The following is a 26,635-nucleotide window of genomic DNA, read 5'->3' on the forward strand; positions in this document are numbered from 1 at the left end:
ACAGAAATCAACACATTCCTACTACTACTCAAGTCAGACATTTTTAAGAGTTGTGTTTAGGTTAAGATATAAGTAACGTAGACCTGAAATCTTGATGGATCTGGTGGCTCTTTCCTTATTTATATATTACAGTTAAGACTACAATTCTACCTGTTCCAGGCTCTTCCATATTAACTTATAAATGAGGCCATTCCATCCAAGATGAAGGCAGCAATATGCATACTCAATCACTGCCACACCCCAGAATAATTTAGGGGTAGGAACTACAGAACAGCTCAGAGTTCGCGTCCCCGTAATTTCCCAAATAATTCTTGACTCGGAAATACTATTGAAAGAAGCAATTTCTACAGCAGCTTGGAATCCTAAGCTCTCCAAGCATGTGATACATCAGGTTTTCTTTTATGAGAGATTTCTCCCCCACATAATTTGTAACGAAGCTGCAGAGTAGCACAGAACATCTTCTTTACCTATAAATATTTAATCTCACATTATTTCACATTTTTAAAAGGTTTATAGTAAAACAGGCTCTAAGTCAATTTTGAATAGTGAAAATAAAATTACTGCTGTATAGAAACACAGTGTTTGAAAGCAAATATGAGTTATCCTAAAAACCAAAGATTGTAAGGTGATTAGAGCTGACTCCTCTTCACCCAGTCAGCATGCTGACACCACTTTCTCTTCCACCTTTTATTTCAGTTAATCAAATAGACTCATTTTCATTTGGGAAAACAGATTAATGTAAGTACTGCCAGGCATCCATTTAGAATCATAGAATCATAGAATAGTTAGGGTTGGAAAGGACCTCAAGATCATCCAGTTCCAACCCCCCTGCCATGGACAGGGACACCTCACACTAAACCATCCCACACAAGGCTTCATCCAACCTGGCCTTGATTTAAAATCTGTTTTCTTAAAACTGTGCCCTCTGAATTTGGTGACATGTTTTTTAAAAATCAAAAAAGGTAAGAACAAAACCCCCAAAACTAAAAACCCAACAAAAATACTATTCTCACTGTGAATGACAGACCTGCTTGACACACAAGTGACTTGATAAGATTTGACCTTCAATGCAGTACTACATATGATCTTTAGCTATGGCCGTTTCATGCTTTTGTGCCTGATTAAGAACTTTGCTTTTTTACTACCTTGTATCCATTTCCCCTGTATCATATCAGAATTTTAGCATATTGCCAACAGCGGTGGCTATGCTCAACACATTGAGCATTACACAGAACTTCAATTTTACCTTTGAGAAATAAGGAAAGAATACCACCCCCCCATGCTGATTTGGAGGAACTTGTTATCAAAGAATACTAAATGTAGCAATCACCTTTAAGCAGAGAAGCCAATCAGCTCTGGGAGCTGCCTGACTCCCTGTTCATTTTCAACTGACCTTCTGCTATTGAGTCAATTTATTTTTTCTTTTCCTGGCATGCCCTGACCAAGAGGGTGGAAATGCCTTCTGCCTCTTCAGCCTTTACCAGGGTGGACAGTGCCCACCCTCCAGGAGCTGAAGCAGCAGAATCCACAGCTCCACAATCTGAGAACTAAAAAAAAATAAAAATAAATCAATGTATTTTGGGAAGTACTCAAGCCACCAAAATACTGGATCAGGTTTTTCACTGCTGTTGTTTTATGTGACTCTCTTATTTTGGGGGAATCTTTTGTTTTTAAAGAAAAAATAACTTTTGAAGAAATCATTAGCATAGCCATTTAACTCTAGGAGAGAATTTCAGACTGTGAATGCCAATGAAAGAGTCCTCTACAATTCAGAATTAGCTCAGTCAGCTGTGGAGAGGCAGGATTTCGGACATGTGCTGCTTTTTTCAATGCTACCTAAGGGCTACTTGCAGTGGGTCACTTTTGTCATACCAGTCATTGGGAAACCAAAATGAAAGCTGCAGCATCTAGGATCTTAACAGCCACGCGTCTGTCAATCTAGCAAAAGGATGTAGGAATGTAAACACAATTAGGTCAGAGAGCCAAATTTGTTGTCGCCCACCTCACTGCAACAACAGGTTTCTGCAGAACAGCATGTAGGATAAACATCTGCCTGCTGCAAAAAAATGCCTAAAATTAGTTTCAGAAAACAGTATTTAAATAAGATCTCTTGCCAATAATTGCCATGGAAAGCACACTGAATTTCAACAAAAGCAAGTGTGGGGCAAGGCTTCAACTAATAAGCTTTATCATTAAATCTACTACTATTAAGTCTGTACTCACAAAGACTCTACTGCTTATTAACAGTTCTTTCTCATCTCAGCAATACACTAGATTAAAGATAGATAAACAGCTTACTTTTACTGTTGAAGTGCTGGAGGCTACATTTAGTTTTTGACAGTCACAGCAGTTTTGATATGCCTTGGTGGCACATTTCATTGCAGTGTTACTGTTACAAACTGAAAAATCCAAACACTAGAAGCATACAGAGGAAAATACTGGTGGATACACTGAGCATTCACTGATCTTGTCCATTTGAAGATGATTCACTTCAGAGAAGCTTCCAGCACAAGTTCACTTACAGTAAGCATTTCTCCTAAATTTGCCACCCTTGGTCTAAGCAGCATCTAAAGCAGAGCACTTACGTAAGCTAGACTCCAGTGTTTTAGGTTCCACCTCCAGCCAAAAACAGCCTGGGTCATACACTGGTAATAACCCTGGCAGCACACTCCTCTGCTTCTATCACTGCCAATACTAATGAAACAAAACTAGACGCAAAAGGTTTCTTAGAAACTTGGTGTTAATGCTGCCTGGCTGGAACTATCTCTAATGCTTGTACTAATTATTCCTGAGTAGATTAGACCAGAGGGTGCCAAGACAGCCCAGCAGCCCTTCTGTGCACACTGTGCTGGGTGACTGCATTTCTAAATTCAAAATTATATTAAATGGCTGACACCAACACAAACTATGAGTTTAGGAATCATTATAGCTATAGTAAGACAATCATCACTGCAGCACCTTGAATAGAAGATACTAAAAAAACAAAAGCTCAAGCAATATATAATTTACATAAATAACAAGTGATACATAGAAAAGGTTTATTCAAAAAAGGCAAACAGAAAAATACGCCCATAAACCCCCCATTTTTTCTTTTTTATTTGAAATGTTGCATAGAGTAAATGAAGAACATGAAAAGAGAACACAGGAGTGATTTCTACACACCAGCAGTTCAGCTTTGTAGTGCCAACATTTTATACAGCGTATTACAGTCACTTTTATGTCCTCATCTGCATGTGTCCAATAGAAGTGTCTTCATCTACGGCCATAATACTAGCATGTACTTGTACTTCTCAATAATACTACATTTGTACAACCTCAGTTATTCTCTCTCCTTGAACGTGGAGGACTGGTTCTATTTTGCTTTTTTGAAAAAAGAAACAAAGGAATATTACACTGCTCAGAGATTTTTTTCAAACACAGTTTCACTACTCAGGGTTTCAAACACTTGCTGCTTGAACACAAAATTTAAACATTTTTTTCTATCACCTAGAAAGAACATACCTGAAACATTCATTTCTTATTACGAGAACACTGAATTGGAAAAAGCAAAAGCCTAGAGAGAATGTGCAAGGTCATATGAAAAACTGAAGTCCACAGACATCTCAATGCAATTTGCTAGCTATTATTATTTTTAAGGGAATAAAATTATGCTGAAATCACTATTTTTAGTATTTTTCTTTCAAACTCAATAGCAGGTGTATAATCCCCAGAAGATCATAGAGATACAGCTAATCTGAAATGTAATATTCAAAAGCAATTTAACCTGTGAAAAAACTCAATTTATGCTTCGATAAATATTAGTTTCTTTCTAAACAATAATGCTCCAACATCTGAAAGTTTATCCCAAGAGATACTATTTTCTGATTAAAAACAGAAGTCAGAAACAAACTACTTTTTCCTAAATTAGTCTCATCTTTACATTACAGAGGAAAAATGAGAAGAGAAATATCACAGCTAAGCCAACACAAACAACAAATATTATGCTCCCATCTGATAGTCAAAAACTACAGGAAAACCACACTTCAAGCCAAGCTTAATTTTGTGCTTTTTAGACGAAATATACATTCAGGATTATTTTATCTCACCAACGCATTCACTGGGGACACAAACAAGGTGCTATTTTCATAAAAAGCATCTTTAGTACCTACAGTACATGAGCCAACATGACACAAGGTGCAACCACCAAGACACAGATGTCCCAGCATGGACTCTGCCTTAGCCTCTTACAGCACTGGAAGGACAGTAAAGTAGTTCTCTGGCCAAATAACCCAAGCATTCACCTAGGATGTTGGCAGTTGGGTTTTAATCATTTTTCTAGTGAACATTTTATTCCCACAGAGTGAAATGACTTCAGTTTTAAAAAGGGGGACAAAAATCTACATGATTAAGCCACTATGATCACCAGTACCAATCTTCACAGCACATTAAACACTGAACCACAGGCTGGATTACCTCAATTAAGGTGATTCTCTAAAGGCAGATTTAATGCATACTGACAAATGACAGAACGGAAAAAACAGGGGACTTCTGTATCCAATGCTATTTCTCCCAATGTCTTCTGAAAATGTGTGCAAAGATGAAAACCACAGAGATAAAATACAAAGTAATTGTTAGCCCCTGATCTGAACGGCTAGCCAACAACCACAGGTCCTTGCTGGCTTACCTCCATTAGAAAGACAAAAGGATAATTCAAAACAGTGTTTACCAAGAACATCTGTAACGTCATGATTCTCTAATAATAACAGAACCAGGAAACAGCACCCACATACTTTGCAATTGTTAGTGCTACCAGCAAGTCATATGCTCTCTAGAGTGTTATCTGTTGCCTTGATGGTTCATGCCCAGTTCTGCTTCTTCCCCTCCCCTCTCTTAGAAAACCTGTTTTAATTCAGGCACTAACTAATGACTCGGCTCTGGCATTTATGGTGAGTTTTATCAATCCTCACAGGGTCATCTGCCCTACTGTAGATTTATTATGCTGATCAGAGCCTTTAGCAGCTGTTTCTATTGCCTCAGCTACCACAGGAACATTAAGACCAATGTCCCTCTAATGAAGGATATCTACTGCACTCGATTTTTACCAGATCTGTTTTCATGGAAGCCATTAACACTCTTCTCTATTCCAACAGAATATTTTCCAATGTATATTTTAATAGCAAAGTTCAAAACTGCAATTTTATTTCTATAGCTACAAGACCTTGAAAAATATAAACAGAGCAAGTGTTTACATAAGACCACATTGGACAGATTTCTCCCATTAAACTTAATATGCTGAACAGAAGAAAGAAATCTGCAAGAGTATTCTTGTTTCAAAACTCAGCACAAATCAAATGCTATTTCATCTACTGTATACCACTACTGAGACATTCAGATTCATTTATCCTAATGAAAATCAACCACTTTTTCTGAAAACAAAGCACCATTTGGCATCCAACAGTATGTTCAGCCTAGACTTCAGTAGTTGGGAGTCTGCACCCAAAACAGAGTTTTGTGGCGCTGACAAAGCCCTGCCATTTGAGAGTTCTGTTTGGTGCAGGGTTTAGTGCTTCTGTACAACGGGTTTTCCTCAAGTCAGAAAGCCACACTCTACCCAAAGTTTGTACGGACGTTACCTTCCCCCCCCCCCCCCGAAAAAAAAACCCACACAAAGAATGCGAATCTGAGATTTTAAATACATTCATGCATTCAAAACTAAAAAATAAGTGCATAGCTTGATTTTGGCTTATCTGAAATCTTACAAATTCTTACTGATGCTCTAGCTTTGAGAACCAGAGGTATTTGATTTCCCAAGAATTAGATGTTATTTCTAGGAAGATAAGGGGTCCTAACCTTACATTGTAAAAAGCAGTTAGAAGAAAGGCACAGTTCCCTAAACAAGACTGCAGCCAATCTTACAGTGAGGTTATCTGTTTAAACATGAAGAGGATTTCTCCAACATCATAAGGTATCTTAGGCAAACAAAATGTATGAATTCCTGGAGGCAACTATTTAATATTTGCTTGATACATATGATTTAGAATACTTTGCTTTCCATTTACTATGTAGGTGAGACTAACCAAACCCAGCCATCAAATATGCTGTGGTTACTGTGCACTAGGCTGCAACATTTTTTAAGCTAGAAGACATGTCTAATTACAACAACCAAGTCAGTGCCTCTGTTTGATTCAAATAAACTACCTTGAACTTCAGCCTGGCTATGTGTGACTGGGCTTCAATCTGACTGTATCTAAGGGAACCAGCATTAAAATCCCACTGTAAGCAGATGAAAACTTTCACATGCACAGATTTCTTCTGAAGATTGTGACTGCGGATATTATAAAACCATACCCTTCCATTACTGCAAGTACAAAATCAGCTCTAAAATAATTTTATTTCTTCTTTTTTAACTATTTCTAATCTAAGCTCCTTATTGGTGAGCTAAGCAGTACACTCAAGACAAAGAGATATACCCACTAGACCAACCACAGTCTACAGAACTCTAAGTCATAAACTTCATCAACCAATCTCATGAACTCTCCTAACTCCCATCAACATCAAAATATAGGGAACTGTGGTACAGCCTAACTGCATATGCATTGCAGACATTTCAGGTTGCCATGTTACAGAATATTTTACTCAGAGAATATTTTTTAAATGGCATCTCAGTTTGCACGTAGAATTCTGGGATTGCTGCAGGAAAAAAATGGCACAAACACTTCCTGGCAGTTGTGCTGGTTTAACTCATACCCTCTTTTTTTCTTCAATTCCTTCAGTGTAAGCTCAGAAAGTCTGAAATATGAGTATTACATTAAAAAAATCTCCCTAACAATCGCTAAGTAGGTAATCATTAACATTTCCTATTTAACTGCATCAGACGTAGTATTCAGTATTTTATTATTTTTAAAGAAATAAAACCATACAACCTTTGTATGGAGTGTGCAGAAAAAACAGTTCCTCTTCTATGCAGTTTCAAATAAATTTTGATCTCTTTGATGTTGTTCCTTTTAAAGGTAGGGAGCTGGTAAAATAATAAATAGGGAGGCATAAATGACATCAGCTCCCTTGCAAGGGTTGCAAGGAACCAAATTCTGAATTGAAGATAAGTATGATTACCTGAGTAAAGAGCATATACCCACAACAGGACTGAAGCTAGAAATAAGCTTTCATTGACCCTTATGTTTCCTTCTGGGGCCACGTTTCAGTATGAGAAGATAAACATATATTGAAATTGTAAACTGCTTTGGGAATCTCTTTCCAGAAACAGCCCACTAGCTATTCTATTTCACCACTGAAAAAACCTATTCTACTTACTACTGAAAGTAAAAACAAATCCCCCTTACTAAATAAAAATCATGTATTTTTGAAAACATCATTCTAGGAAAGATAGTTCTCCTTTTATTACAGAAAGGTGAGCTGCTCCAAGAGATGGAGAACATACTGAAAATACATTATTTTGCTTGCAGTACCTGCTGCACAAAATTCATTCTTATCTGTCAGGACTAAATTCAAAAGAATAACATGTAAGATTGTAGCCTCAGTCTGTACTGCCTGCAGGATGTTTACATCCTTACTTTCGGCTATTACTAACCAAAGGACTATACAAAAGACTGAGGAAATGTGAGAGCAAGGTGAAAGAAAATGCTACCAAAACAGAATAGTCACAAATGCTCTTTCTTTTTATCATTTCCCATTCTTTGAGCATCTTTCCGGATCCAAGCAATTCCTAGGATACAAGGCCACCTTTTTCCTACATTCATTTTGAGTTCACTGAATGGAAGATTTAAATTTGTAGCTCTACTGGGTCTGTAAGAACTATGAAAATAGTTTGGTTATTAATAAACCTGACATGCTTAGAATCCTATGAAGAATCTCAAATGCCGGAAATAATCTGTGCGGTCCTGAATAGGAAACTCTTCAACTATTCTGGGACTGAAATATTCTAAACGTCACACAGCACGTAACTCACTAGTTCAAAATAAACAATGAAAAATAAAATACAGCATATTTAAAAATTAAAATACGCACATACTGGGGGAAAATAGGTGGCATGTGAGACAGCACACTTCATTTTTGTTCTCACCTCTTGTCTAGCCAACTCCTCCATATCAGCTTTTCTATTTTGATGTTCTCCAAAACCTCCCTAAACATCAAGCTAACTCTTCAACTTGTTCCTCTAGCACTTCCTCCTCACCAGGCCTTCAATTCCAGTAAGCAAAGTCTCATTTGCCCAACCTGATTTCCTCCTCCATCATTTTTTCTCCAAATTGCCTATTGCAATGTTCCAAATCTATTGCCACAGTTTGTTTTCTTTCAACATAGTTCACTATCCTTTTGCTCCTTTATTACTTGACCTTCATGGTACTGAAGACTCTCTGCTTTTCAGCCTTCCAGGGTCCTTCTCCCATCCTTTCAACAAGGTGAGTGATGGATTTCTTGCCTCATACTCGCTGTGTGCTCAGCTCTTCTGCTGCCCTCTCCAAACACAAGATCACCCTTGGCACCTCCTCGACTTGCTCTGCAGCCCCCTTCCACTTCCTCTGCTCCTACTCTGGTGCTGTATGAACATGTCTGGCAGAGATCCTCATGATAGGCTGAAGTCTTCCACCATAAACTGGTTTTGTTTCCCTTCCTCCAGCTCCACTACTTCAGGAGCTCTGCTCAAAAGACATATGCAGTTTAAGTGTAATAGGACTAGCAGAGCCAAAACAGAAGCAAGATGCAAACTGCAGTGGTGGCCAATACCACATTATCTGCATTAATGCTTTTTTAAATCCTGGTCCACAGACTACTGATTACCTGAAAGATTTTCAAAGATAGCTTGTGATGCAACCACACTGAAGCTTTAAATTTGCATATGCACGACAGCAAGGAAATAAACTTATTTTATTTACCTTATTCTATGTTTAAAATTTAATCTAATTTTATTGGGATGCAAAGCAGGAACTAATACATTAAAAAAGTAAAACATATATATATATATATATATATACACACACAGATATATATATCTATCTCCTTTATTCCCCTCTGCTCCTCCCCAACAAAAGAAAGTGATAGCCTTTTCAACTTTTTCCTCAAGTTGAAGATACTGTGGTAGTGTGTCTTACACTTAATGGAAGCTCAAATCAGTACTTCTCAACCTTTCAAAACTCAGTTCAGATATCAACACTTATTTCTGTAAGACCTATGTGTGTTCTGAAAGATTATCTATTCATGTACTTATTGACTATTTCCCCCCCCCCCCCCCCCCCGCTTAACAGAAAATCTAAGAGGATTACAGAACCCAGTGGCAAGGCCAAAGGCTTGTTAACTTACTAAGGCTGTGGATTTAAAACTGTGTTAAATTAAACAGGTTTTGAAAATGGCTTAACTCTGCTAGTGCAGATAAGATTTATCAGTCTCCTCTCAGATCTTCATCTAGCCTATGACAAAGATGAACATGTGAGGTAGTAGGGCACTGGCATACATAAACAAGTGAAGGTCCATGAGACAATGATATTTTCTTTCATTCTGAAGCTGGGAGCTTGCTAAAAGCTTCATCTTTACTCAGAGGCACATTACTACAGTACACTGAATTCACCTTTACCGGATTTGCTTAAAATAAGCTTCTAGAATGGCTATGCCCTATATATGCCAACTCAGAGAGTCATCTGATTATCTTTGAATGCTTTACATCTTAACACTTTTGAATCAGTCAGAAGTGCCTCATTCTTTATTTTTATATTAAAAAAATGCAGATTATAACTTAAATAAGATAGCATGCTAATAAAGAATAATTGAAGAGACTTATTTCAAATTATTCAGAATTGATTCTCTCACTCCCCCGTGCAAGTAAAACTACATTCCTTTTCTTGAGTTTAGCAGTGTCAAAGCGTGGTAGGAGCAAGTACTTTTGTCTTTAACTACAGCTTTTCAAAAGCTTGTCTTGTAAAACTGTATTTCACACAAGATAAAACAGTGTTTCAGCTCTTCAAAAAGCTTTTAATGTACATGCATATTTTGAAAGTTTGGGTGCTGAGCAGAGGGCACAGAGAGAAGTAATATGCATGCCTTTCCATTACAGAAGGGAGAGCAGAGTCATCTCACCTTAATGCAACACTGCTGCCATGAAACAAAATCAGTTTTATTAACAAAGGAACACTAAAGACTGAGGAGTGCTTCAGGTATTATGGAGACCAACAGGACACTCTCTTGCTGCCTGACTTATCTTCTGCGCAACACTAGCAGCACTCCCTCTGCTCCAGCAAGGAGGAGAATGCTATCTGTACTGGTTTTTAAGCAACATCAAAATACCTCTGATCAAAAGGCATTTCCAATTAATAGCATACTTCCCAGTAAGAAACTGTAAAATTACACTTTGCACATTTAGAGAAATAAAACCAGACAATCTGTATTACACTCCAAAGAATCATGCCACCTTGGAAGGTAGAAAGAGTAGTTAAGCACCAGAACTTTCAGTTCAATTAAAGAGAAAAAAAAACCCACCACAAACTTAAACCATACTTTAAGTTATATGTGGAAGGCTGAGCAAATCAGCACCTTTATAAATAAAATTACTTTTGAGAGAGACAGCATGTGTGCATGCACACAAAAGAATTTTGTTGTCATTTTCAGGAGATCAGACACTATTGCAGGTTGGTGGGGTTTTTTTTTTATACTTGAGAGTTTAAGTGCTTATACTATAGTATAGGTGGTGCTGGTGAGGAAGTGATACAGAGCAACATAAGACAGGAACAAAGACATAGACAAGAAATTATATAATTAAGAATTCTGAAGCATACATGCTCTTAGGCTACAAAAAACTTAACTTTGGATAACAAATCATGCGTTTGAGTGCCACAAGTGTCAAATGAGTGTCACAGTCCTAAGCTTCTAAGGGTACAGGGATAAATTATTTCCATGGAGGGTTGCTCATATGGGCCACAGCTGGCTCAGATTCTGACCCACTTTGGCAACAGTATTTGTAAATGAAACATGAAGACTTGAGTTTCACTCTGTGCTTCATTTTCCCCTCAAAAATACTGGACTCAGTTTCTCTCTTTGGAGTGATTTCCCTTATTTCCAGAACTCCTTCCCAAGTCCCACAATTGAAGAACATGCAGATGAGAAAACAGACTTAACTGTGTGCCTTTGTGCTGACCAAGACCAGCTAGAGGCATTGTGCCCAAACTGCATGGCAGCTCTGGTAATACCTATGGGATCAGAATAAACGAAAGCAGTTATTCATACACTCTCAGTGCAGCAAGGTTCTAACTAGAACTAGCCCCACCGTTTAGTCTTACCATCAGAGGACAGTGCTGCCTTCTCCCCTCTATACTCAGGAAACGTAAGTAGTAAAGGAAAGAGCACTTGGATGTGCAATTCTTCCACCTCAGGGCCACTCCCTAAAATGTATCCAGCTCACGTCAAAGCAGCCATCCTTGGTTCAAAAAAACCTGCTCTCCAAGAAGACTCCAATCTGGTGATGTAAAAAGCAAAGCAAAGAAACTGACCTAGTGTAAAGAACCCAAGAATCCATGCTGATTTCGTGAGATGAGCTTTTCTTCTTCAAAAGAGGCATCTGACATGAACTGAGATGCAGCAAACAGATGCATACTTTTCCTTCCTGCACGCAGTAATGAGGTGTTTCTATGAGCATGGCTGACCAGATGATATTTCAGCTTTAATTACTGAAACACGTTTTTGCCCACACTAGGATGTGCACATAGGCAACGACTTAAAGAAGAAAAAAGAAATTTTCAAACCAAAGGAGGCTAAGCAACACAGAAATATTAGCCTACATTTTATGCTCTTCATTCATTTAGCAGATTAAGTCATAAATACCACAAGAGTGTCTGTAGTCCAGATACTTCAACAGAACATTTTCTCTCTTATTGCTTATTTTATGTTCCATATGTTTGACACAGTCAAGGACAAATTGGACACAAGAGGGAAGAAAAATATATATTTTCTTTTTCTTGGAAGCAGTACACCAAGATCAGAGGAAAGAGAATGTTTGCATAAAGGACAACGATGGAGCCAAAGAAAAGACTAAGGAAGGTGTTAAGCATATCGTAAGGAGAAGGCCAAATGCACTGCAAGGGGAAGTCCACCAAAAGAAAGACAAATATTTCCAGTTTTATTATCACAGCTGCAGTTTCAGGCTTGCTGTTTTCTGCAGTTGCTATCCACACACTAAACAGGGATAAGAAGTACCACGTGAAAACCATTTCACTCTGATAAAGGAAAGGGAAGAAGGATTTCTAGATGACCCCATCCCAACCATCCCAAGAGCCTCCAGCTCTCCCTACCATATAGGATGTCTATTAAGCCACTGAACAAGAGGTACTCGTTGCAGAAAGCTAGATACTATGCACACAGACACACAGTAATAGTGTTACTGACTGACTTTTCTGACCAGACCCTGGACCACCTATGTAAAGCAGTTTTATAGGTATTTGATTTCTGTGGTAATAAGAGAAAAATTACAAGATTTTTATTCTCTTAAAAAAAAAAAAAAACCTGCTCCCCTTCACAAGCCCATTAAAAGTAAGGGCCTCAGACTTCCTTTTTGTGCAGAAGTTTAAATATTCTGAATGATCAAAGCTTTCCGAGTAGTGCAATAACCTGTAACTCACCAGCCAAATTAAAGTGGAGAAAAAGAGACCATTTTATTTCAGGCAGGCAGTCTACAGAAATGGAAGAATATTAAATTGGAAAATGAAGGGAAATATAGAGAGCCCCCCTCTTCCACCTGAAAACAAAGCAACCATATAACAGCAATTTCCACTACCACACACAAAAAGAATATGGGAAAAGAAACAAAAAGGGATTTAAGCATCGCACTTAAATACTGTGGATATGTTTTTCAGTTTATAAAACAAATTACTTCAAAACCTAATTATTTTCTAAATAAAGGGATTACACTGGTTTCACAGCTATTTTATCAAGCAGATTAATATTAGCTGGCAGGCTAAAGATGGCTATCGAGGTTCAAAGTATGGAATTAAATATTTCTTTATTAGCAACACCATTCAGATATTCTTTTGTTCTTCTCAAAACACACTCAAATCTACAGACCAGTGTGCCAGTCAGATGCAAATTTCTCTAGCTGAAGAATGGAACACCAGCTTCCATAATTATTTTTTTTTTTAAAGTATCTGGCTTTTCCTCACCGAGATATTTATCCGATACCCTGTTAAACATCCAAACAAAATTAAATCCTTTTAACAATCTAACACTAGACAATGGACCATCTTTGGTACAGGAAATGGACTATGAACAGCTCTCCAGTAATGTGGATGTCGATGCTTTAAAGAGCTAACAGCAGTATCTACTGTCCTCAGCTGAGACTGTGGACCCATTGTAAAAACCCTATAGATACATCCAAAATACAAAAAAAGTCAATCTCTGCCCTGGAGAGTATACAGTTTAAACAGCAAGTCAAACAAAGGAAGTACTATCAGTCATATCTGCAGATGGGAAACAGAGGCACAAAGAGCTCTGAATGACTCTGGGCAAGGTTATAAAGAGTGCCTGTGGCAGAGCCAGGAACTGAGCCCGGAACTGAGCCCGGAAGCTCTCAATCCTAGTCCAATGCCTTTGGATACTGAGACAATTCTTCTTTTTTGCTTATCCTCCCTCTTTGCTTACTTACCTCCATGAGGAAACACATTAGCACCATGATAGACAATCTATTTTCCTTTTATATGTATAATCTCCATTAATTTTTCTCTAGTTTAACATGGGATACAAAAGTGCAACCAAGAAGTAATTCAAATGGTACAAGCAACTGTAAGTGTAAAAGCAGAATCTGGCATTTCAGCAAGCATGAGAGGAAACAAAAGTGTGCATACATGATTTAGAGACACTTCCTGAAATGTTTTCCAATCATAACTCCGGAATGTGAATAGGCACCTGTCTCCAACTTCTCAAATTAAGATAATTCACATCTTTAAGCTGCACCTTGACATTCCTTACTTTTATAGGGTGGAATGCAGGAACACATGATTAAAACTACACAGACAATAAGGTACACTTTTTCTTTTCTTTTTTTTTTTTTTTTTAAGGAGTAAAGATTTTGTACAAATTTGTACAAACACAATCTTCAAAATCAGATATCATCAAGTAACACTTCTCCAGCCTACCATCACAAATACCAACTATGAAACTAACTGCATCAGCTATTGTTTCTCATATGTTTCTACAACCACTTTTTCCCCAAAGTGGCAGACTTCACAATCTGATCTCTTATCACATTGTGAGCTTCTTCCAAAAGTACCTGACTGCCAGATGTGTACTGATGGGACATATCTGTGTACTACTTTTATTCTGCCAACTCTTGCTCAGAGACAAGAAACATCTGTTCCAGTCTAAACCTACTGCTATGATTGGCAATCCCCATATTTATTTTCAACCCTTCATTAAATTGCTGATCTATGAACACACAGTTTAGTGCCACTGTGTCCCCAATCCAAGACATTTTTCTTTGACAATTAAGTTGTTCTGACAAGATCACAGAAGGCCAGTGAGTGCTGTGACTACAACAGCAGCACTTGTTTCAGCTCCTATCAGGTTTTTGAATCCTGCTAAATGGGCATTTTCTTATAGCCTGTAAAGTTCCTTTACCTCTTCGTTTCAAGAGGACTTCACCAGAAGTGGTGTATCACCAGATGTCTCTATCAGCTTTCCAGAATAAAAGCAAGGAAAAAGGGAAAAGCTTTAGGACTTTCCCATTGTCTGCACTGCAACATTTCTCAGTAAGACTTCCCACTCACATACAGTATAATACACTGAAATTACACCATCAATACTTATTCAGCATAAGCATCAGCTCTATTGGGCATGGCCAACTCCTGAATTATTCATGCTTTTTTTTCTGAATCCTTTGTTTGTCTCTTCCTGCCTACACTTGGCCCAGAGAACAGCTGAAAACTTTATTAAAAAATACTTTCAACAGTGATAAGATTTCAGGTTATCCTGACACCTCCACTCAAGCATCTGCTGGCAAGACAGGCCTAACTTCAGGAACCTGGACTATAAAGAAACTTGTAGAAGAGTTCAAGGGAAAAGTTCAATGTGTATCATCTTAAACCTATCCTCTAGCAGAGGAACTAGAAACACCTCCCCAACATCTACCAATTTATGCACACAGCTATGTTTAAGAATCCTACAGTAAGCATCCCCTTGCAAAACTACCATAAGGAACCTAATACCTGTTTGACATACTTCGTGAAAATAACAAGCTGAATAACACAAGCATAAACTTGAAAGGAAGTACCCTAAAATTTTCATATACTCTTTTGAAGCGAGTCATGCTCATGTGATCATGTAGTCCCTACACAGCCCTCAATAACTTGCTCCCAATGACCAGTCCCAGGAAGATTTGACAGCAGGCTGTGCTTCTCACAGCTCTTCCAAGCTGTCGACATGGACAAGGTTTTCACTTAAATAAACAAAAGAAAAAGCATTAAATTAGCATCCAGAAGCTGCAGCATGTGCCTAACTACTATTTGTTCTCCCAGTTAAGCTAGCCGTTTAGAACAGAAGAGCTGGGCAATCACCAAACAGTTTTCTGTCAGGTACAGCAGTATATCCTGCCTTTGTCCAACTGATATGTGGAAAAAGGCACAGAAGGCTCTATGTGTCAAATCACAGGGAGAAGAAGGAAGTTAAGAATTTGCAGGGAAAAAAAGCAATTGTTACAGTAATGAAAGATTACAGAGGTTAAGGAAAGAAACATAGTCACTGCAGTGGGGGAGACACACAAAATTTGTTAACCCCTACCACCCACCCAGCTTCATTAGTTTTAGGACTCAAGGAACCACTTGTTTGTTTATTGCCATGTGTCACCACATACATATAAAGAATGTAATATACATAGTACTGTGCAATATCAGGGCTGGCAGCTCCACAGTCATTGATACAGTTCAGGAAATCACGCTTCAGTACATGCTGTATTAACCTTTTCTGAAAATTATGGCATCCTCTGAAAGGGCATTTATGAGCTTAGTATTACTTTAGGGTATAAGCAGAATGTTTATGACTTGACAGCCTTCATCCATGTTCACTTCATTTAATGTAACAGCAACTTTCATTTACTAGTTCCCCTTCAGCAAAATTAGTTTAGGAAATCTGACTCTGCCACTCATCTAGAAACAGATTTTCCTCTCCAATTCCCAGGGAGGAATTGTATTTGCAACCATCTTGCCGGTATAGTTAGCAAAACAAACAGGGCATTCACTTCAGCACTGTCCATTAAATTGGCATTTTGGTTTCTAGACTTTTTTTTTTTTAAACCCAACTTTTCATGTAGAAAAGGGAAAAGTTCTACTTTCCTCCCCCTTCTTACCCCTCACAGTTGGCTCACGTTCTTAAAGTACTTCCTTCCTAGTAAAAAAAGGCTCTAGACACAGTGGACAAAAGATGAGATGATCATCCTTCCTGACTCCCAAAGGAAAGAAGAAACAAGAATGCCTGTGAAACCCCAGAAACAAAGACACTTGAAGACTTACTGTAAAATGCTGAAATCTATCACTAATAATACACCGAGTTTCAGTTATTTACATGAGGTACGCACATGGTCACAATTTCAATGGCACACAGTACAGCGTAACTAATAAAATGAAGCAACATTCCATATGTTATCACTTTCTACTCTGTGCAACATCTGGAAATGCAAATGTTGCACAACAGGATACTATAGAACATTTTAAAAAAAGAGAATATTCCACATTCAACTTGCTTTTTCTAACAAGGCTTTGAGAAACTCTGAAGCAGTCATTCACACATGCAGTACATTGCTGCACTGGAAGTCTCTTTGGAGGAGAAGCAGTCTCTGAAATTACACAGTTATTTGCAAAGGTTGACACAAAAATAAACGAACAAGATAAATGGGTATTTTGTTTTGTTTTACATTGAAGAACTTCTGCAAATGCAAGGTATCACAATAAACACCTTAACATTCTGGAGAAGACCAGAGAAGAAACCAGAAACTGCTGAAGCTTCTTTGCAGTATTTTAAGACTGACCTTCTGAAATAAAGAAAAAAACCCAACAAACTATGAACTCCACTCCCCCATCATCTTCTCTCCTCCCTCACCAAGTAATCTACATACAGAACTAAATTCAATAACAGGAAGTGGCATGATAATTATTATTTTTACAGTCTAAGGTAAAAGACCAATGAGAGTCCCTACCAAACACAGAAAACAATACCATCAAATGGAACATGACCTGTATTTGAAATTTGCACGCAAACTTAAGAGGTGTATCTGATGTTTTAGATTCCAATCATGTAACTACAACTGAGGACAAATCAGTGTAAGGCTTCCTTCACTGGGTAAGTAAACAAAATCATTCAGGTATACTTTAAAATCAAGACTAGTCCAGCCAAGGACATTTTTAAGCCCTCTTGTTGGAGCATCTTGAGATATTTCTTAAAAATAAACTAAACTTTCCTAGAAGGAAACCACCTAAACCATTCAGAAACCCCACTTCACACACAGGAACTCTGAATATGTAAGTTTCACAAAGTGGGCAGCAAGACCTTTCAGAGAAGCTGTTCTGCTTTGTCATTAGAGAAGACAGAACAAGAACAGTCATCTCATAAAACTATTACCCGATACAGGCTCCAGAAGAGAAGATCACAAATGAGGCTACTGAGTCTTGATTATAAGGTAGGATAGAGTCTACAGATTGCACAGATCCTAGGAAGGAAGAAGAGTACAGGCAGAAGGCGATGTCTTCCCATCCCAGTACCTAGATTTTCCAAAGCACTCAGAAAAAATATTTTGAAGAAAACCTAATTAAAGAGGGGGTGAAGACTGAGAGTACAAATAACTTACCAGACCACAGTAATGCCAAGATTTCTTTCTAAGAGGAAGACATATAAAAATGTAGCTCCTTAGAAGCCAAGAGCAAAACCTCTACTGACTTCAACAAGAACATGACTTCCCTGGTCATGCTTAACATTCATTACATCTAACTCAAAGGAAATTTACTGGTAGTTGGAATCATTACAGAAACTGCAAGAGACAAAATCTCCTATCTTGCAGTTGACAAAACAAGAACAATTGCAAGTGTTTTTCACAAATGTTTATCCTTCACAATTATTTAAGCTTTCCACATGAATGATCTTCTACTTGTCTTCCTTTTAATAAGACAGTTGAGGTACTGAGGTGCTTTTCTTCTTACCTCAACAACTGAGAGTTTTAATAAGGAAGTATTACTACTGGTAGTTACATAACAGTAAACCAATACTGATAAGAACACTGATGTTTTCTGCTGCAAGTCTCAAAAATACTTTGTTTTGCCATATTTATTATCTGACTCCCTTTATCCTGAAGCAGAGACCATCAACTGCTTTGGAATGGTGAAGTAAAAGATGTGACTGCAATAAAATATGGTCATCACATAGTACTTACCCTAACAGGAGGGCTCCGTGCTTGCACCCTTTGCTGCTGTCCAACTTGAGAGCTCTGCAGGTCCTTTGATCCGCAATTAGCTACAGTGTTGATGGGTACCCTTAAAGCATTTGCGCTACTAGTCCCACCACCAGTGCTGGGTTTTCGAGGCCTCTGTTTGATGCCATCCAGTAGTCTAACAAGCAAAATATTACTGGGCAGTTCATCAACGCTGCAGTCCACTAAAGTCCTGCACTCTGGGCATCGCAGCTCGTTTCGGGAGCTCACAATGCCCAGCAGACAGCGTTTACAGAACGTGTGCTGGCAAGGCAAGACTTTTGCAGAAGCATCAAGGCGTTCTAAGCAAACAGGACACTCCAACAGATCCAGCAAAGCTGATTCATCCATTTTCTTTGTATTACTTAGCCAAAAAAACAAATCTTCAGAGAATGTGTGTGTTTTGAGCCCTCCAAGGATATCATGTTACATCCATCCCTCTTCTGACCATGCTCTGAAATTTTTTGAGGGAAAAAAGGTATCAATATGGGAAAAACAGGCAGAACAACTATATTTTACATGAAGATGTTCATACAAAGAACAAAATAAAAGCTCTCTAGACTAATTCAGTAGATGCAATAAATGAAAGAAACATCAAAATAACACTAAATCATAGTAACAATCCACATTAGTAGATCCATAGTTAAAATATTATGACAAGTGCTAAGAGCTAAGGTTTTTAAATTCAAGTCCCCACAAATTTTAATGTTGGGTGATTTTATTTTCATCAGATTATTCCAGAATGAACGGCTATCCTCAGTACAGCACTATAATAAAGCTTACTCTTCATAGTTCTTAATACACCTGTACCTCTGAACACTTCATTGAAATCGGCTATTTTTCACAACAAGATGGCAAAGGCAGTTACAACCGGGTCCAAAACAACAAAGTCTACACCAACAGGACACAGCAGGGGGAATTACATTTATGCCAAGACCAAGCCAATAGCAGATCACGTTTCTATCATTTCTATGAAAAGTAATGGCAGCACATTACACACATCAGTCTTGGAAACAGCCTCTGCCTCACAAGAGTTTTAGGCTTACCACAGGCACTGAACAAGAGCGTTCATTACAGTGCCGCCTTAAGCTTAAGCGCTTCAAAAACTATCGCGAAGTGATTTACAGCAGGAAGTGCTACTGCCATATCGTGAGGACAACACAAGTAATGCGTTTGCAGCCACAGAAGCAGAGGAAAGCTTTCAGCCAGCTTCAGTGTATATAGAGAGAGGCTACGAAAAGGAGGGAAAAACATCCCACCACCAAAAGCGCCCTAAAAATCACCATCTGCAGGAAGTCACCCCGGGCTGCTCCGTAGGGACGACACAGCTTGCTGAGCTCGGCAGTGCCCACGAATACGCGCCCGCGTACTCGGCGCGGACAGGCAGTCCCAGCGCGGGGCTGGGGAGCTGCTCCCGCAGGGACAGGGAGGTCCCGTCCGGCCGCGCAGCCCCATCCCACCCCCGGGGGGTGCCGAACTTACGCGCCTCCGCCCAGCCCCACCGCCGGCCTGCGGAAGCAGCTCGCTCGGCTCCGCGGGCGCCGGACGCGTGTCGAGGCGCTCATCCCTCCACCTACCTGCTGCGGGGCTCCGCACCGCGCCGGCTCCTCTAGTTATTTATGTTTCCTCACTCCCCCCCGTAAAGGCGATCCGCGGGCGGGCAAGCAGGCAGACCCCGGCAGGCGGCGTGCACCGCCCCGCGGGCCCTCCGGGGAGCGGGGTGAGCGGGGACGGCTCCTCAGGAGGCGCACCCAGCAGCGCGGCGGGGGGCAGGCGGCGGCAGCCCCGGGGCGGAGGGCTGTCACCCCGCCATGCGACGGTAAAGGGAAGGGGCGGTCGGGCCTGCGGCCCCTCCGCCGAGCCGAGCCACCCTTCAGGGGCGCGAGAGGGTCCCCGGGGGGCCGAGCACCGCCCCTCTCCGTCCCTCACCCGGATCTCACCGTATGGAGCCGGAGGGGCCGCGCCGCCCCGGCTTTGTTTCCGTAAGGAGCCGCTACCAGTGCCTCTCCCACCACGGTAACGCCGAAGCCCGGCGGAGCTCGGTTTCCCTCGCGTCCCCTCCCCGCCCCGCCGCGCAGGGCTGACGCGACGGGCGGCACCGCCCCGCCCGGCACCGCCCCGCTGAGGGGGCCGAGGGGAGGACGGGCGGCCCCCGGGCGGACCGGACCCGGCCCGGGCCGGCCTCTCTCCGCGGCGGCGCCTCCCCGCACGGGAGGGCTGGGGGCGGGAACGGGCCGGCAGCCCCCTCACAGCGCCCGCTCGCCAGCGCCGGGGGGTGGCGGGAGGGCTCGCCGCGGGACTGGCGATCTGCTGCCGCGCCGGGGCGGCGTTCCGCTCCCGGCTGGGTGAGGGGGCTCCGGGCAGGCACCGGGGGCTGGGGGGAAAACAGGCGGGTGGTCGAAGAGCTAACCCCGCCCTGTGTGGTGAATCAGGCCTGCGGCTGCCAGGCCCCACGGAAGGAGGAGCCGGGGTGCCCGGGGCCGGCCAAGGAAACGCTCCCGAGGCGGAGCCGGCTTGTGTGGGGTGGGGAGGCCTCTCCCGGCGGGGCACGGCCCCCGGCTGTGCGGCTCCTGCGCCCGGCGCGGAGGGCGCAGCCCTCGGGGGGACAGGGCGAGGCCGGGGCGCGGCCTTTCGCGCCCCCGGGTGGCGGTGGCTACGGCGGGGCAAGGCGGCAGCCTGCGGGGCAGCCCCGCTCCGTCCGGGCCTCGCAGGCCGCGCTGCGGAAGGTGGGACGGAGCGTTGGGCCCGCAGTGCCTTCCTCCCTGGGGGGACACAAAGTTCCTTGTGAGCGTTGTGCAACGAGATCATCAGGTGAGGGCAGGACCTGCCCCAAATCGGTGCGCGTCTCTTCTGACACGCACACCCGAGCGAGCGAGGGAGGGGGACGAAGTGCTTGATTTGGAAGCGTCTTGGGTGAAATGCTTCTGTGTAGGACTGTGGGAATGAGGGAGGAAGTAAATACTGAGGTACTTGCAAATTGCCATCGAACAGTAAAAAGAATTTGAGCCTCACACTTCTTAAATCGGATGACGCACCTTGTCTGTGGATGGTGAAAACCTAGAAGAAATGTGTACGTTCAAGCTAATCATCTTGTCAGCTGCAAATCAAAAGGGAAGCAATCTGAAAGCTTCCTTCTTCTGTCTGGTTTTGAGCTGTTGAAGTTTGTTGTCATTCTTACTGAATTTTGTCTGCACATAAAAAGCTCTTTTCTCCTCCATGGGTTGTGTAGGTTTGTGTAAGTTGATAGCATGACAGGCTTTTCTGTCTTGATTTCTGCGTTTCTAGGAGAAATACTGAATATGCTAAATATCTACAGTTCATTAAGAAACAAAGTTTCCTCCTCCATGGACTCTGGAGTTCAGGGAAACTCATGCAGATGGCGTTCTGGTCTGTGTCTGTGCTTTCCAGGGAGTATCACAATATAAATAGAAGAGAAGGTTATAAACATCTGATACTTAAGAATATTCCCATGTCTTGTACTATTTCTCCGTCTTGCCGTGTCAGCACTGCCACTACAGAAAGAAGCATAGTCTGTACGTTTAGAACCGGGGACTTGTTAAGTCTAAGCAAAAGTTCATCTCACAGTTGGTTTTCCCTATTGGCCACAACTATTCCACAAGACCTCATCAAGGGTACAAGGTAATAATTTGCCACTCTTTCCAGCACAGTTTTGTAAGCAACACAGTTATTGTTGTCTAAACTTTGTTTGCTGCTTAAGGAATGTAAAATATGTATTAAAACAGGAGAGGAATTTACAGTACAGGTGGTGCATCAGGGAAGCAAGATGAAAGTTCAGGGAAGCAGGATGAAAAGATCAGTCTTTTATCAGGGCTGGTCTTTGATACTGTTTTATGTATATTCTGTGAAATGCTAGATCTATTGCAGAATACGAGCCAAAGCAGTAAACACTGTGAAGGGTAACCGATAAACCTCGTACTTCCTGTGCAGCAGCAGTTAATTTTCAAACAAGTATAATCTATGTAAAATGAGGGTGTGCGTGCTGATGTGTGCCACTGCCCCCTTATGGATGAGGTGTTTGGCTCGGGGCGGCTGGAATAGCCTGCCGCCAGGACTGAAAGGAAAGGGATTGTTATTACACTGAAGCGTTTGTTCATTCTCACTCCCAGCCACAGGCAGGGAACTGTACTCTTTGCACATTTTTACACCAGGAGACCTCCTTTCTTGAAACCGTTCCATTCCTATGTACAGTTCATTGGTTCCTTACACAACTTTTATGAAGTTATTGATGCAAAGGAGAGCTTGCACAGGGCAGAGGACCATTAAAAACATGGATTTGAAGGAAAAGTCTCCCTAGCTACTCAAATCCCCACATTTCTGATTATAATGTCTACTTGTATACGTTTCTGTTTGTGAAAACTAATGTATAAAAGTATAATTTTGTAATAAATTGTACTTCTGAAGTTGGTTTTCAGGCACAACCATTTTGATTTTTTGTTGTTTTTTTTTTTTTTTATCCCTCTCTCCAGCATATGTTGTTTCTCTTCATCTGGAAGCCTTTGGGTAAAGGAAGAAGCAAAGGGCAATAGGCAGAACAGGAAAAGACAAAATGTCAGTAGCAGAACTGGTGACACCTGGTTTCTTCCTTTTTTCTGTGTTCCATATCCAGCATCCTTAGTGCAATAAACCCAGTCTTCTGTGCTTCTCCTTTGCTTTTGCCAGTACCTTCTTTTACTTCTGTATGCCAACCAACCTACATGTCTTCAGCCCTCTCTGCCAAAACAATCATACTTCCTATTCCTCCCTAACTCGTACTGCAACAAGTCCTGTTTCTGCCACATTTCCAAGTAACCTCAGTGTTTCATCTGTCTTTAAAATGTGAGGCAGTGTATACTGTGCCTGGCTCTGAACAACACTGGCTAATGGATAGGTTGACAGGCTAACAAGAAGAGAGAACTTGACATTTGCTGCACCCTTTTCTGTAGGGAGGGCACCAAATTATAGATCTCTTCTGGATATGACCACTGTTTGCCCTAAAACCTATAAAGCCTCGATATCTTTACAACTATTCTGTCAGGTTTTGCCAATGATTTATAGATAATTGGGATGAGGGGCTGACAGATACACTCTATAATAATTTGCACCTAGTTCCTTAGGAAATTTAACAAAGAACTAGTATGGGATATTTCAGAATAGGATTCCACTTGTTAGCATGCAAATCTTTTGAAACAGACATTTGTAAACTAATGCATGAAAGAGCAAAAGCATTTAAATGCACTAAAATGTTCTAAAAAGTAAAAACAGGTCCGAGCTCCATTCTAACACTACAAAATGTCCCTGAAGATTGTGACTCTGATGGCAGGATAACCCATGTACCTAAAAAAGTCATGTTAGCAGTCTGTATATTTGGATTCATAAAATCAAACTGAGTGATTACCGAGTAGAGAAGTCCTGGCCTGTGTGATAAACGTCTGAAGGCATATTTCACTTTTTTGTGAATTCCATCCTTAAAATCTTGAGATGACTACAAAAGATTCAAGGGTAATAAGAATCATGGAACAAGAGGTTTTATGTCCTGTCAGAAAGGAAATGTAACAGAAGATACTGTCTTGTAGCAGTCAAAGTCTGAATTTTTTGTATTTGTAGGCTCAGGACTAAGTTTTAACATTATTTGTACTGGAAAGAGTAAGCATGCTTTTGTTTTAAGACACATTCTTTGTACTAAACTATTTTTATAGCTATTTTTTTTGTCAGAAAGAATGATGTTTCTGCTCTTGTAATGTCCACATTAGTCCATTGTAATGTCCACAACCAAAAAGGTTCATCTTATTTCCTTATAAAATGGAACAATATTCTCACCTCTGGAGATGCAGTGGTGATTTCCTTTTGAAAGCCAAAGAAAATGTCCACTGCCATCAATTTACTGAGACTTTATCACTGGTGCCCATGTTGATAGTGGTGTCTTTATATTGGCAAGTACAGCAGGTAGTGAAGTGCAGCCAGCTTCAGCAACCTCTGGCAGAAATGAGCAAGGTTGTTGTTCAATCCCTTTGTTCCTTTCTCATTAGAGTTGAGGATTTTGTGTGTGTGTGGTTTTGTTTGGGGGGCTTGAGGGAATTGTGATTTTGTTTTGGATTGTTTGATTTTTATTCTTTTTTGCAACAAGATGTCTGTGCTGCAGTTAGTGCTAGCTTTAAATTCGCAGCCTGGTCCCTGTTAGTGGAATTCTAAGCGTGGAGCTCAGTGTGGTTGATACTGACCCAGTCAGTTTGCTGCAAAACGAGTATTGTGCTGCCCCTGCTGCACTTTCTGTGTTGTGAACCAGATCAGTGACTGTAATACAAAAGTACTTCTAAGGCTTCTGCATCTTGCCAGAAGGATCTCTGCTGGTGCTGTATTTGTGAGGAGGCAGGAGAAATGGGTAGTTGTGGTTTCAGTACACGTTTGGCTTCTAGTTTCACATCTAGCTTTCTTGAGGAGAGTGTCATTTGTGTATTAATGTTTTGAACTAGCTCTCTCTGACAACATTAAGCTGGGGTTGTACCTTTGCAAATATTGATGCTTTTGTAATAATTTGCATTGCAATGAGGGAATATGCAACAGAAGTGGCTGCGACATTGAAGAATAAACACGTTACAAATTCTAAGGGTCTAGGGGAGGTCTTTGTTACCATAGGACATTTCCACCAGGCTGGTCACAGGAAAACACTGGGCTTATGATCCACACACCCCAGCTGCAGTGTCCACTGCTGTACCTTGGAGAAATGCAGTAAGGTGTTGGTGTGTGTAGTTGGTGAAGAACTTGATTTAAAGGTTCATTGCACTGATGGGAATGCAGTGCCTGTATCTCATTAACCAGCCAGCTTGAAACTGGCCTTACTACAAGCAAGGTTAAAGAAAAAGCAAAGGAGAATTTTCATGTAAAGAAATCAAACTAGGTTGCACAGTTCTGAAGATTTTAGCAGAGGTACAGAAATGTAAGACTCCATTCCTAAGATGTTTATTCCAAAATCAGGTTGCCTTTCTTCTTCCTTGCATGCAGCTGATAAGCCGCAGACCCCATCTGTGAGGCTGCAGAGTTGGTCCTGATGCTCCTTTACCTCTTGAGAATTAGTGCTGTGTCCTCAGGGGAGACTCCTGTGAGACACAGCATGCCAGATTCTCCATTCAGTTCTTTTCTAGGTGTCTTCCAATTCTATTTAGATCTGGTCTCCCAAAGATTCATAAGAGATTTGGGATATAGTTTTAGAATTATTAGCTGCCCTAGACTTTTTGGAATACTTACACACCATTTTAATACTTTGCTGTATTATTAGCAAATTTTAAGCTGTTAAAAAGCTATTAATATTTTCTCTACTTGCAAAGGCTACGTACAAGCCCCAGGGTAAAGCTGTGTCATATGAACAGTAACCCAATAATTGTATAAATGTTTAAGTAGAATTACTGTGTTACTGACTCTAGACCAATGAGACGTGTTGCAGGGCTCAAACATCTTTATTTTCCTTTTTAAGTAAGTAAACCCATAATATCATAAAGGATATTCAACATTCATAGAAGTTTACTTAATCTTAATTACCACACCTCACTACCAAAGTGTCTGGAAGAAGCTGAGTGTCTGGAGACTGGGTACTTGGCACGTATACTGTGTGAACCAAAAATTACAGTATTAGATAGGAGGAGGTTGGACTGCTGAGCAGAGTCAGAGGCACTTCTGCACATGGGCTATGTGGAGGGAGGGACGGTGTGGGTGTTTGGAGAAGCCTGTATCCATCATGTCAGGTCTAGAGTTCTTTGATTCTTTTTGATGCATTTGTTATTTCTAGAATGCACTGCAGCTTCACTCTCTGGCTGTGAGACAGACAGACAAAGCTAGTCAGTAAATTTCATGCACAGGGAAGAGTCCACAGCGCTGTGCTAGTTTATCTAGAGGGGTCCTGCATTCAAATGGACCCTCCTAGAGCAAACATCCTCGGCCAGATCCTCAGAGTCCTATCCTCAGAAAAGCATCCTCTAAAAGTAGCAGGCAGACCTCTTCAAATTTCACACCAAATACATCTTCAACACATATTAAGCACCCCCTTTAGTCTTTCCAGATAAGAAATGTTGAAGTCCACTTAGAGCATAGCCTCTCTCAGATGTGATTTAAGGGATGTTATTTCTCTTTTGGGCAACTGCATGACAACATAATGAAAACTCAGACATTCCTGCAGGTTTCAACAAACACCTTATTCTCGGTGTCTTATTCTAAGAGCAGTGACTG

General features: G+C 40.8%; 1 protein-coding gene across 2 annotated transcripts in view; it reads right to left on the minus strand.

Moving 5' to 3' along the window:
* The window catches only part of SH3RF1 (SH3 domain containing ring finger 1), an 82,528-nt gene extending 61,934 nt beyond the window's left edge, over positions 1–20,594 (minus strand). The window contains exons 1-2 of one of the 2 annotated variants that reach the window (XM_065694262.1): positions 20,359–20,594; positions 18,383–18,872 (exon numbers count right to left, since the gene is read on the minus strand). In XM_065694262.1, the coding sequence (XP_065550334.1) occupies positions 18,383–18,769 (387 nt within the window). In that variant the 5' untranslated portion in view covers positions 18,770–18,872; positions 20,359–20,594. The other variant, XM_065694273.1, reaches the window with a different exon arrangement.
* Positions 20,595–26,635: the final 6,041 nt, after the last annotated feature.

This window comes from Lathamus discolor, chromosome 1 (genome assembly GCF_037157495.1).
Source record: "Lathamus discolor isolate bLatDis1 chromosome 1, bLatDis1.hap1, whole genome shotgun sequence".
NCBI lineage: Eukaryota > Metazoa > Chordata > Aves > Psittaciformes > Psittacidae > Lathamus > Lathamus discolor.